This window comes from Nilaparvata lugens, chromosome 3 (genome assembly GCF_014356525.2).
Source record: "Nilaparvata lugens isolate BPH chromosome 3, ASM1435652v1, whole genome shotgun sequence".
Classification (NCBI taxonomy): domain Eukaryota; kingdom Metazoa; phylum Arthropoda; class Insecta; order Hemiptera; family Delphacidae; genus Nilaparvata; species Nilaparvata lugens.
Genome location: NC_052506.1, coordinates 66,383,537 through 66,398,365, shown reverse-complemented (window position 1 = coordinate 66,398,365; position 14,829 = coordinate 66,383,537). Strand labels below are relative to the sequence as shown.

At 33.0% G+C, this 14,829-nt stretch overlaps 1 protein-coding gene across 5 annotated transcripts in view; it reads left to right on the top strand.

Moving 5' to 3' along the window:
- LOC111048077 (protein cordon-bleu) overlaps positions 1-14,829 on the top strand; it is a 195,312-nt gene that overhangs the window by 148,152 nt on the left and 32,331 nt on the right. For all 5 annotated transcript variants that reach the window (XM_039424350.1, XM_039424349.1, XM_039424357.1 and 2 more), the window contains one exon: positions 11,517-11,639. In XM_039424350.1, coding sequence (XP_039280284.1) covers positions 11,517-11,639 — 123 coding nt within the window. The remainder of the gene's footprint in view (positions 1-11,516; positions 11,640-14,829) is intronic.

The following is a 14,829-nucleotide window of genomic DNA, read 5'->3' as shown; positions in this document are numbered from 1 at the left end:
TGTTAATCGCCCTCTTAAAATATTTAATTATCGCTCTCTTAGTATTTATGCATTTACATTCAATTTGAAATAAATGTGTAAAGACATTAGGAATATTATTGGTATCATTTAGTAGATCACGATGTTTAATACTAGAATGATTTAAGCTTTCAATGTTTTTTTTTCTTGTTACATTCTTGCTGAAAATATAGATGCACTGCTCTTAGCAGATCACTTCAACTTATCGCGAAAATCATGATTTATTAGTCGAATTATACAAATAAATAAAATTCCATGTGAATATTGGACTTACTTTGTTGATTCTCATCAGATTTACTGAACTGGAGCTCTTTACAACCATTGTAAAAAGGTAGTTCGCTGACTGAACAGGTGATTAATTTCTTGTAGTTGACATTAGAAACATTGTATAATAACTTTCAATAATAGATGAATTCTTCTGATTCATGTCTATAATGACTCTCCAACCTACATTTGCTGGTAAAGATGTTAATAGAATACCTTTGAAATCATTCATCATATAATGTCATGATTTTGAAGAGGTTTGACACTCTCTAGATTGAAGAGAAAATTAGGGAACACGGTATTCGATCATTATTCCAGAGACCTTCAAAGGAAACATGCCATGAAAAATACCTGGATGATGGAGTCCAAAAAGCAATTTCAGAATGATGGTTCAAAATGTTATATCATGAATTGGTTGAATTAGGCAGGTAGTTTGAGAACTTCAAATGGAAGCGCTCAATTCAAAGTCCGAGAAGAAGAGATAATGAAGGCATTAAACGAAACAATGACAAAGCAGATTTGTCACTAACAACAGAAGGTTGTGCATAGCTTTGAAGGTCGAAAACGCCACTTTATAATGGGATGATTGAATTCTTGTGTTGTGAACTGTGTAAACCTCAGTACTCTTCAGATAAAATTATATCCATGGGTTCGGCTTCTGCTTGTTTTACTCAATTCTGCAATAGTGTCTTATGTTTCTTGTGTGTGAAGGCAGAGGGAACTCAGTACTTCTTGATATTCCCTTATCTCTGATGAAGACATTAATATTGAGGATACATTGTGCACGTTGAATTCATTGGATGAAGCTCGTAGAAATAGAGATTGAAAAATATGGAAACTACAAAAATTAAATGCATTGTTCAAATATATGAAGCTCTATACTGGATTTTATTTTCTAGATATTCAGTTCACTAGCATTCTTCATTTTTTGTTATATTTCAATTATTTTAGATATTATTTTTTATGGTATCTTATATTCGATTTTCAACTTGAAATAATTGTAAAATCTTGATGTAAGTCAGAAAAGTAATTTTAGAAAAGAGGTTTTATGTAATGTAAAAAATCAACTTATAGTCTTTCTCAATCGTTCTGCTCATTCATCACTGAATCTCCATACTATGTAAATTTACTCAATTGTATTTTTGTTTAAAAAATAACTAGACCATTCAAACACTGATTTCCATAACCTTTGAATAGTCTATAACAATATATTTTGGAGTCTTGTCTAAGTTTTCTTTATCGTCACGAATTGTGCTGATTATTGAAATGTTTCTTTCAAGTGAGAAGGTGAGTAAGCTTCTTGATGCTCTACCAATGACAGCGGATACTATGATGGAGTGAAAAATAACCTGTAAGCCTGCAGCATACTACATCCAACATAGGTCAAGCGAAAAGTAAAATCGTACTCTCCGACTGTAATTTGGAATGATGATATCGTTACGAAAAGGATCACACGGCTTTTTCATACACATGCAGCCTACTGGTAGTTGTAGGTACTAATGTTGTACATCATTATCAGTGAGGGAAGTTATGTCATGCCCTGATACCATTGCAATCCTAGCTATTCATTTTCTGTAAGGTTCCCGTATCTTATGAAATTGTGTACTGATACCTACGAACCGTAATGACATTTTGGTTATCTTTCAGAACGGAGACATCAAGAGACGTTTGGGTTGCTGATGTTTGTATTGAAGCTATATCAATGATAACATTAATCAGAGGTAGTGTTAAAAATGTATAGAAAAAGTAATGAAATGATATTGTAGCGTAGATAAATTTTTTGCATTCATGAACAAGGGATTGCATAACGAAGGCACGGTCTAATCGCCATTATCGCCCCAATTACAGATACAGTTCCATAGAAGGATCCTTCTTTCTAATACAGATTCAGGAACGTGATGAGCACCGTGCCATCGGTTCTCCAGTTATTACAGGGTGACTGCTTGTGGGCAACTTGAAAATAGTTGAAATTCAAAATCACCTCCTGGTGTCTGGGAATTGTCGGAACTCACCTAATACTAAAGGTCTGTCCTCTTTTGTCTCTCATCATCATCATCATCCCTCTCATAACTTCGCCACGTCATCAGGCAAATAAGTCATTCTATTCTACCAACCACGCCCAGGCCTAAGCCTAGTACTAATAGTAGGAATTATTCTCAGCAAAAACCAAGGATGCATTGTGATGGAGTAAAAGGGTCCTGCAATTATGTTCTTATCGAATTCCAGTTGGTGCAACTGAGCTACAAGAACCAAAAATGTTTTTGTTATGAGAATCTTAAATGATAAAAAATAATAATTTTGTCATAGTGTCTTAAAACAGTTGGGATTCCAATGTTTATGATTTTATAGTATAATTTAATAGTAAAAATACAACAGTTGAAGCTGTAAAATGTATCACAATAGTGGGAGAAGATGATTCACTGAAATAAAATTGGTGTAATGATGTAATGGAATCTGTGTGCACCGTGCGTACGTCGTCTCCAACAATGTAACTAACTATAAATTGACATTGAAGGTCAAAAACAGTTGGTAACAATGCTTGCTGTAATTTTCGGAGTAGCCAATTTGTGCACAAACTCAGGTTGCTATCATTTCCACTAGTTACAGGCTGCTTTTGTACTTTACAAATTATTTTCAACCAAAATCATTGTATTGAGAATTCATTGGTAGGCTAGCTTCGGAAGCAGGTTCATCGGAAAGAAGGAGATTATTGTGTTTATTACATTGTGAAAATTGCTTTTAAAATAGCCTACAGTTGTAAAACATTCATTTTAAACACGATGATTGTTCTTATTTTAGGGAATAAATTATTTTTAATGGGAATGGGAAACAAATTATTTTTAAACAAACAAATAACATGGGCACAGTACTCCAATTATATCTCACTGTACGTAAACTGGATCCCAAGTTTATTGTATTCTGCTCAACTGACGTTACTCAATAAGTGATAAATAATTTTACATTTTACTAGGCATTGATAGTTTGTGATTCTAGTCCTTTATTTTCAAAAGTAAAGTTAACTATTTAAAAATGAGTAATTCATTTAGAAACACCTGTACAGCTCAAAACTCTGTACTTAATTTCTTGAATTACTTGAGAAAGAATGTTGGAATGGTAGGGTAGAAGTTAGTAAAGGAAATAGGAGGAATGTAAAACCGGTGTGAACTGTTTCTTACCAGGCATTTCAACTCTTTTGCTTGGAGAAATGATTAAAGGAAATAAGGTACACATTATTTAGATTATTCTATCCAAATAAAACGTCTTATTCTGTTTTTAATTGTGTGAGTGATACATCGTTATGTGCCAAGCTATTAGCATAGTCTTCTGCAATACCAATGGAGAGAAAAAATTCAGTTTAAATAGAAATCTCTCAGAATGGTGAGATATAATACATCCAAATTACAGCTCTCGCATTACTATAACAGCTTTCAAATAATTACTTTATCGTCTATCATATTGACGTACCTGTAATAAATTATAGAGTATGCCTCAAGTTTTAGAAATAGTATGACCGTCATAATATGAATCCATTTAGAAAGTAAGGTAAACTAGTTTATTTCGATTCTCTTATCAAATAGATCTTTCGTTTAAAAAGTTTTGGTCTATTGAAGTTGAACTGATTATTCGAATGTGTTTGACACGGCCAACAATGTTATTACAGATGGTATTCTTTCTCTGTTTTTCCTCAGTTTCGGAAGAATGCTCACTCAGTTTCTGGGTTCCATAATAATTATGTGCTGTATGCATGTGCTACTAAAACTTGTGTACTTGAAATGATTTGAAATGTTAACCGTGATTAATTTCAGGAAAACTAATCAAAGACTTTTTTGATAAGACGGCTTCTCTGATTGGTTCTCGTGGAATTGATAAAAATTTAATCGGCTTTTGTGCAACCGGCACTCAAAGCTTAGAAAGTAAACAACTGAATTAGGTACCAAACAAAGAATTGTGCACCCCTGATACAGTATTATAGTGAATACAGTAAACTGTATTTTACTGATACTCTATTATAGTGTATGCAGTATAGTGGCAGGAGTGAGGACTTTTGATTTGTTTACATAGTCCTAACTGAACTGTTAATGATAAAAATTTGTTCCTCATTCATTATTTGTCCCTCATTTTATTATTTTTCCAACATTTGTTGCCTTGGTTGCCTGAACTACTACATTTCAGTGATTATTATTTAGATCTTAATATCGAGGACCGAGCTTCGCTCTGGAGTACAAAAGCATAAACAATTTATTACGAAAGAAGAAATTATAATAACATTCATACAGAAATCTTCTATCTAATCACAGTAAATTGATATTAATTCCCAGAGGAATGCTAAAATTTCCCTCACAAAGGACCAGTTACACAAAAGCAGGTTAAATTTTAATCCTAATTAACTTCACGTGAACCAAATCAGAGAAGACCATTTGAAAAAGATGGATCTACTGGAATTAATCAGGATTTAAAATAACCCCGCTTTTTTGCAACCGGCACTAAGTACCTGGTTGAATGATTATAAAAGTTCAACAGCTGAGTCATAATTTTGACACAGTCCCACACACATGAACTCGCTAACTCACTTCCATCACCAACAGCCGACGAAATAATAATTATTTCAGCTGTTTTTCCAAGGATAATAATAATTATCCTTTTAATGTCCTTCAGCCAGTTTTCCCAGGGATGAGACCTAGAGCAATCGAATCTTTATTTTATAAACCTACTATGTTCTGAATTTCGTGAGAATCGTTAGAGCCGTTTTCGAGATCCGATGAAATACAATAGTTATTTGTGCAACTAGTGCGCAAAGTGACAGTTTGCTGCACCGAAAGAAACGTTTACGCACGAGCCGTAGGCGAGGGCGGAATGGTTTCTTGAGTGCAGCAGAGGAACTTTGCGCACGTATTTCACATTAAATTTGTTCTACAGTTACCATTGAATATGAGAAGTGGTTGATTAAGGTAGAATGATGTTGAAATATGTCGAGAAATAATTGAAAGTGATAGAAAAAAATGAAAAATATCAAATACAGGAGATTCAATTTTTGGTGTTACTCAGGGCCCCCTAAATTTTTCAACTTTCCAATGTTCAATTTCATAGCATAGACATAAGATGATATTCATATCATGTTGAGCACATTGAAATGGGGATATATAAAAACTGTATGGGAAGACATATGAGAGATGCAAAGGCAGTTTTTAAGATCACCATTCAATACTGCAATCACTCAACTCAAACTACTAAACTACTATCCTACCCAGCACAGGGAAGTCTCTAGGAGTCCCAGGAGGCTCCAGGAAAGCTATGGATTTTTCGAAATTTCCATTTCAAAACTTGAACCTAGCCTATACTCTACATGGCCTACCAAACCAATCCCACCAGCCCTACCTTATCTATCCTTCTATATCTAACCTACCTATTCAACCATCTATCAGTTAATCTACTTAACCTATCCCACCTAAGCCACCCTACATAAATTATGCTATTCAACCTACTCTATTGCCCCCTACTTAAACTACTCTACCTACCCCACCCTACCCAACCTATTCAACATAAGCCACCCAACCTGAAATAACCTACCTAAACTATTTAACCTAATCTTGACAACCTAACCTACCCTACCCAAGATAACCTATTTAATCTACCCTACCTAACCCACCTTATCAAAATGTTACTACCTAACCTGAGCCACCCTACCTGAACTAACCTACCTAAACTATTTAACCTAATCTTGACACCCTAACCTACCCTACCCAAGATAACCTACTCAATCTACTCTACCTAATCCACCTTACCTAAACTATGCTACCTAACCAAATCTTCCTAATCACCTATCCCACCCTACCTAACCTACTCTACCTAACCCACCCAACATAAACTACCATACCTAACCTACTTGGGCAGGCGAAGCCCACCTCCCAGCTGGAGCGTGAAGCGCGGAGGCTGCTACTCACCCCTGTACAGTCATACCACTCATGGGGGTGCAGGGGGTGAAGCCCCCGCCGAGCGCGAAGCACGAGTCTTTATATTATAAACCTACTATGTTCTGAATTTCGTGAGAATCGTTAGAGCCGTTTTCGAGATCTGATGAAATACAATAGTTATTTGTGCAACTAGTGCGCAAAGTGACAGTTTGCTGCACCGAAAGAAACGTTTACGCACGAGCCGTAGGCGAGGGCGGAATGGTTTCTTGAGAGCAGCAGAGGAACTTTGCACATGTATTTCACATTAAATTTGTTCTACAGTTACCATTGAATATGAGAAGTGGTTGATTATAGTTAAAATGATGGCTGAAATCCATCAAATGTATAATTTTGTTATTAATAACAACTTTAGTTTATTTTAAACTTTATAATCCAATTGAAAATTAATAATCAACAATTTATTCAAATTAAAAATTAAATTAATTCAATTTATTTGAAAATATGAAAAATTTTGAGTAAATCTTAATTTCTCAATAATTTTTCAGCCAATCAATTATGAATGATGAAAATATTATTTGAAATAATGAATAATTTTAATAATATTCAAAATGTATAATTCAATGAGTTCTCATTTTTATCTATTTGAAAATCAGAAAAAATATAGATAGAACAAATTCGCATTTAAAATACACGCCAACAATGTCAACAGCTGATTGGGATGGCTGCAAGGTAATACGCAAAGTATTAAGAGTACGCAAAGTAATACTTTGCGCACTAGAGCGGAAAAGTGATTCTTTGCGTTCTGTAATCAGTGCAAGAATGATCACTTTTCAAGGTAACTGTAGGAAAACATATAAACATAAGTTGCTCATTCAATAGTATAGGATTAAAACAGGACATCCTAAATACCAGACCTGCGCCTGTGTGAAAATCTAGGTAAAATGGCGCCGATAGTTGGTGGAGTTTCAACTCAGCTGGCACTGATATACTGTCATCTCATCAGTTTTTAGTACAGTATTTAGTTGTTGTTAAGTGAAGTTTGTTTACAAATGTCACGGGCTTCATAATATTTACGTGTTTTATAATTGATCAATTATTATTCTATAATTGATTATTTAAGATGTAATAGAGATTCAAATTAGATTTCTTTTAGTATTCAAAGAGTTTAGGGCTAAAGTGCACGTCCAGTGCCAACATACCTGTCATCAAATTTTTGGTTGGGATCGATTTAGTATGTTATTTTGAGCACAAAATCACAAAAATTAAACGGCGCTCACTATTGTTTTTAAAATAAACCAAGTTCAAAGTATCAGAAATTTACATGCATTTAACCTATAAGTAGCAACCATAAGTAGCTAAGGTTAGGAAAAGCTGTAGGTTAGGAAAAGCTTTAGGTTAGGAAAAGCTTTATGTTAGTAAAGCTTAGATTAGGAAAAGCTTTGGGTTAGGAAAAATCAGATTAGGAATATCATAATTTGATGATTTCAATAATCAAAATGGCTGCTACTCATAGGTTAAATGCATGTAAAATTGTGCTACTTTGAACTTAGATTATTTAAAAAACAATAGTGAGCGCCGTTTCATTTTTGTGATTTTGTGCTCAAAATAACATACTAAATCGATCCCAACCAAAAAATTGATAATAGGTATGTTGGCACTGGACGTGCACTTACAACGAGTTTAGTAAGTGTGTAATAATGAATTCAAATTGTGAATAGTAACGTTTTAAGAATTCAAAATGTATAGTGAGTGTTGAGTATTCGAGGTGTATTCGGTGTTCAAAGTGTTTTAATCAACAATAATTTTGTAATATTCAACCGTAGATCAATTGTTTTTATCATCCCTAACTCAACATTTAGCTTTATACAACAAAATGCTACAATGAGTAGGCCTATAAACAGTTTTAATTGAACATGCCTAGAAATTGTTGTGTCACTGGGTGAAAATCGAACTATATTATAGGAAAACATCCTTAGTGACAATATTTACTTTTTCCAAAGATAAAGAGCTAAGGAGAAAGTGGACAAGGTGTATTCGTAGGAAAGATTATAAAATCACTAGGTAACAATATTCGGCTGTGTGTATCTATCATTTTAGAGCATCACACATTATATATGCTATATAATGGATGCTATATAATTAAGGGTGTGCAAGGGCTAAAAATAAACTTTCTACTCGTGATATTTTTTTGAAGTTTTTTGTTTTGTATATCATTAAGCTATCAAAATTGAAAAGTTTTCACAGGAAAACATTTTTTTCCGATCATTACTTTTTGAGATATGAGCGCCTGAAGTTTGAATTTTTGGGACAGAACATTTCAAATTCGGTAAGATATAATAAATCCATGAGATTTATAGGATGGATTCTTCATGAAAAATAAAAATCAGTTGCCCAAGCAAGCAAAGTCGCGAAAATTGAGATCATTAAATTTCTTAAGCTAGAATAAAATAACGATAATTTTATAAGCTATGTGCATGTGAATTCATGTGCATGAGAATGCTATGTGCATGAGAATAAATAAAGTCTAGTTACCCTATCAAAGAGTTACTTTTTTAATAAACCTTAATTTATTAAATTATTTAAATTAAATTAATTACACTAAACCTTATTTGAATTCTTAAAATTAATTTTGAACAGTAATAAGTTATTAGAGAGAGCTGGAACCTAGCTGATGGCAGTAAGTTAGTCCACCAACTATGGCGGCCATCTTGTTTGTATGCTGAGGTCCGGTATTTAGGAGGTCCTGATTTAAATCGGTTCTCAATAAGAAAACAAGCTTATTTGATTATATAATATAGATAGCGTTACCTTTGAAGTTGTTTTTATTTCTACCTCCAATATTACAGTTGCCAAACTTTTTTAGGTTAGTCTCAAATTAGAAAAGTTACAATTTTCCACTTATTTTTACTGTTTTAACGAAATTGGTTTTGTTAAATCATTATTTACAAAAATGATTGGTCAAATATTCTAAGATCCCATCATACTCAATTGGAATTCAGGTTTTTATTCTTAAACTGACTTAACAAAAATTAATTTTTATCACATTGTTTTCTTTTTAAAAATGTTTACATGTAGGTTTAGCCTACTGTATTAGTAATTTCATGAGTGTTGCCTCATTTAGAAGCATTTTCTACAGCTCAATTTTAAATGTTGAATTGTTGAATCCTTGCTATGAGTTTGTGCTAGCTTTAAAGCCGCGTTTACACCAAATTTATTAACAAAATGTTAATAGATTCCATTAGATTCCTTATAGATTCCATTAGATTGAACGGAACTTGATAAACACATATGTTCATCATGTGTATGGTAAGTTAAGCTCAATCTAATAGAATCTATAAGGATTAAGCTATTTTAATTTTACATTTTTTAATAACTTTGGTGTAACTGCGGCTTAAGTAAGACATAGATAGGTACCTACCCACCAAAGTTTTGGTTTACACCAAATTTATTAACAAAATGTTAATAGATTCCATTAGATTCCTTATAGATTCCATTAGATTGAACGGAACTTGATAAACACATATGTTCATCATGTGTATGGTAAGTTAAGCTCAATCTAATAGAATCTATAAGGATTAAGCTATTTTAATTTTACATTTTTTAATAACTTTGGTGTAACTGCGGCTTAAGTAAGACATAGATAGGTACCTACCCACCAAAGTTTTGGTTTACACCAAATTTATTAACAAAATGTTAATAACTTAATCCTTATAGATTGTATTAGATTGAACGTAACATGTTCATCAAGTGTATGATAAGTTATGTTCAAGCTAATAGAATCCATAAGGAATAAGTAGTTATTAACATTAACATTTTGTTACTTTGGTGTAAACGCTAACAGTGTAGATATTTTTAATGAAATCAAATAGTAATCCAATTGTCACGTTAATATATATTCGTTTGACACATAGACCTAAATATCAACATGTACAAATATTGTTCAGCCAAAAGGTTATGATGCTTGTCCAAACATTTGAATTGTTCTTGGGACAAAGTTCGTTGTACTGTAGTGTGGACGCGTTCTGCAACAAAAATGTTTGCCATTTATGGACGGGGCTTGAAGTCCGTTGGGCTTCCCAAGCGATTTAATAGTCATAGTTTAGTTTTAATAGTTTAGTACGGTAGCGGTTTGTTAGTTTATATAGTCATTCAGTTTCATTATTGTTGTTGGAGAATCAGTGATCATTAGATCAGTGATCAGAATTATCTGATTTTTTTAGCCTAATTATCCGCGGGTAATTTTTGATTTAAATTATCTTATTGAAACAAATGAACGGTATAAAATGTGAAGTTTCCTTTATTTTATTTACTTACTTCATATAGTGAGGTTCACATTATAATGGAAGTATTTGATTCACATTGGTTTTGCTATTCTTGTCTATAATTCGACAAAGCAGATAGCACTATCCGTTTCTTAAAATTCTAAACGCAACGTTGCTAGATCGTTTTTTAACAATGATAACATACCCGGAATGAGCTATCCTCCATAGAAGGCAGTGGCAAGGCCAATAATCGGCAACGCTGTTCTTCTATCTTTTTCCCACTGTCATTATAACGTGGACCTCACTATAGACATAGAGAAAAGATAGCATATAAGTTGTGTCTGTTGTCTCTGCTATAGCTTAGAAGTGATATAAACCAGTAAAATAAATGCTGTTTTAGAAAAGAATATTATGATCACCCCGATACATATTATTATAGTGGGGTATCATAATTAGAACTAAGTTTAGTATTAGCAATTATTGTATGTATAATATAATAATTATGTATATGTTTTGTCAATAAACTCCTCTGGTTGCAATTCATTGGCAATCAGAGAAATTATAAATTGGAATTTACATCCCAGTCATGGAATAACGGTTTTGTAAAGAAGTCAACCTGATTAACAGATAACCACCAAATATCTACAATAGGCCTACATGCGTCACACTCACACTTATCATGCAGCCTTCCGATCCGATCACGGATGACAGCAACCTAGAATGGTGCATGTCACACATGTTCGTCATTTGATCTATCCCTCCACCCAACAGAAATATAGGACATGAGTAGGATCGGGACACTGCTTGATGAGTGTGGCCCAGGATTTGAAAACTTCTATTTGAACGTATGTGAATTTTATAAAATTCAATGATAAAGGATGGAAATAAAGTTGCAATTTACTGTTCAGAATGTAGGTTCTTTTGAACATGATTCATTTTTAAACATTGTGGAAAGGTTTGGTAATAAATAAAGTAATTTATAATCATACTTCACAATTATTAATGATTCTCATAGTAGTATATCTTTTAGAAATAATTTTTATGGGCTTGTTTGTTTCAGAGAGAATATGTCTCCTCCTTTGCAAATCACAGAGGACACTCCGCCGGACATGTTGGCTGGCAGCATGGACCTCTGCGTCGTGCTGCCCAACGGAAAAGACGTCCGTATGAGTGTGGAGCGCAGGTCAGTTACATTTATTTCACGCCTCATAAAATACATTAATACCGTAGTAGAAACCATATATAAGCTAGTGAGGCTCATTTTAAACTATCAGCATCGGTTGGATGGAAAGCTGAAGGGTAAAATTGTAAGGAATGCTCATAGTTTGCAGTGAATCTCACTATTGATGTACAGTTTCATTAAATTATTGTATAATCTGTAATTTACTGTATTTCTGGGTTTCTGCATATTCAATTTATGACATTGTTGATTTCACAGTTTTGAGCTTCCATGACATGAGATTCACATGTCAGATATTTTCAAAGGCAAACTCATATTTGGGTACCAGGTAATGCAAATGGTAAATGACAAATGACAATGGTAAATGGTTGAATGGTTAATGATCATTGATAAAATCAAAACAAATTACACAATGTTATTGACACAATGCAAAAGAATTACGAATCATCATAGAAAGTAAACAAATTTTGTTGGTAAAATTGAATTATTGAATCATAATAATTTATGATCTCCCTTATTTCATCCCTTCAAATATGGTTAAAAATAATCATTTTTCGGAACTGGAGCTTGGAAATAATAATTGAACATCTTGTGTTTGAACTTCTAACAAAGATACATCTTGTGTTTTGTGAAGCTGATAGTTATAGTGGTAATAGCGGTGAGTATAGAATGTAATGTACATGGATATTCATTCTATACTCACTGGGTTGTAGTAATTGAAATAAATTTCCTTTTAATAAAAAATACGTTGAACGAACAATATATCCCAGTGCTGCCCCATATAAAAACCGATTTCAGCATCTAATTTGCTTGTAAATTTACTCATTAAAGAATCAAACAATAAGTTTGTTAATAACTGTCAATTCAACATTAATACTTTGTCGCTTCATTTGAATTATTGTAAAAATAAGGATTCTAAATACGTAGAAGTATTTGGTTAGTTTCCGTTAGTTTTCATTCTAGTATTAGCTCCATGATATTATAATAGTAGCTCCCAACAACATTTTATGTTTGGTGATGCACTTTTTTATGTTTATTAATTTGCGCGACCCATTAAACCCCATATTGGAACCATGCCTTCAGTCTCACCTTCAAGCTCCCACTACAATAGATCTTCTAACTATTTCCTGATTGGTCATTATTTTATAGCTTCGCCTACTCTTCTTCCCTGATTATTCTAAGATCAATCGAGACGTATTCTGCCAACAACAGGTATCGCTACTGTGTCAGTTACAACTGCACAGGTCACAAGATAATATCCCCGCCTACTGTCTTCTGATTGGTTTACACTTAATAGAGGCCTTGTTCCAAATTATGTCATTAGATGGTAGTAGTAACTGGGTTGAACTTTTCAAGTAGTATTTACGACAAATTACTGGAAATATTCAATCATATGCATGATATTCTAATATTCTCAAATCTGTAAATCAAATTTGAAATTCTCTTTCCTGATCGTTGTTGAAAAATGCTAAAAATCCTTAATTTCGGGCATAGGTTTTGATCATTATACAGCTCTTTGACACAATTCCTAGTCCTTGGATAAACAGACTAGATTTAATTTATTCCGTCTGTCATTCCTGGAGAATCTAGCGTAACGCATTGAAAATGCCAGTTAACAATGAAGATTGTTTTTATATGCAGTAATTTGGGGGAAATTTAGAAAACCTCACGTAATAGCCTGAGCCGATTTTGGGTGTATCATTGGGAAAATTATTGAATGCATTCGTTGAACGCGTACAGAGCTCATAAAACCATAGAGTAAGGATAGAGTCCATCCTCATCCCTTGAGCGTATGTGGTAGGGATTGATACGATAGGGACTCGATATGTTTAACTTACTTCTTTTGAACATTCGTTGCTTGGATTGAATTCATTTTCAAGAGCTTTGAGCTTTGAACTCACCAAAAATCTGTTATCGATCCACCATTTAGGAACCACTGCTATACTATAGTAGTATATTGAAGATCTAGTGGTTAGAAATAACTTCAAGCATAAAAATTATAGGTTATAAGTACACTCAGGTTGCTTTCCAAATGGTTCCAGAAATCCTCATTCGATAAATCACAAGGTCCTCTAAGATTTGGCAACTGCTTTATACTTTGGTATTGTATTTACGAATCAGATCATTAAACCAGTTGATGAAGATGATGATACGACTAACATTGACACACTTTTCTTCACGCTCTCTTGCATAAGGATAAGTAAATATCTTGATGATGTTGATGCTGAATTGAAGAACAATGGTTTCGAGGTCTTTATTGGTTATCATCATGATCAAGTAGGCCTACATTTTTAACTGGTGGCTGCTTGTTGATGTTGAATCAGTTTGTGATTAAGGCTGAAGGACATCTGTGTCTGTTTCCTGAAACACTACTAGTTTTCCAATTTATATTTTTCTAAACAACTGTGGAAAATCTTTATAATCTAGGAGTCTTCCTTGTACATTATTTCCTAATAAACAATTGTAAATAATACTATCCACAATTCAATTGATTTATTCTTTAAATAAGAATATTGAAAATTAATTTTCAAGCAGAGGATATTGTAAGAAATAAAACACTTTAAAGGTTTTAAATTGAATTGATTAATTCTCAAAGGTTCCAATAATTCAAAGATTATGCTTACTTTTTCTGATCAAAAACAAAATTGTGTTGATATATATAATTTTTGTACATGAAACATAATTTGTGAGTTTGGTGTAGACAAAATGGTTTTATAAGTTGGTTACGTTCCAGACACAATTATTTAAAAAATCAATTTTGAGAAGTTTTCGATTTTTCCATGTAAATCTACTAAATTACTTTTTATTGCAAAACTATTTGATGTTTTTTTCTATCAAAGTGTTTTGATGAGTATTTGGAATCATTAATTTGGTTTTCTGCTTATGTGAATAAATAAAATGAGTTGTATTATTCTCTCAACTGTTCAACCGTATATAGGGTGAATATAGGAGTTTTTAATCTTGGAAAAGATACATGGTCTTGAAATCAATTACCTGTGAATAGTTGGTCCATCTTTATAATAAGTAATAACTACTCTGCTTTCAAAGAATCGTTCAGTCTTGCAGTTTTTATTTATCAAATCTCTCACTTTTTCTCCTAGCATGTACTGTACTTTGTACTCACCTTCTAATAATAGTAACTGCATCTTGTGATGCATTCTGAACTCATGAAAATAGCATGGTTTGTATTATT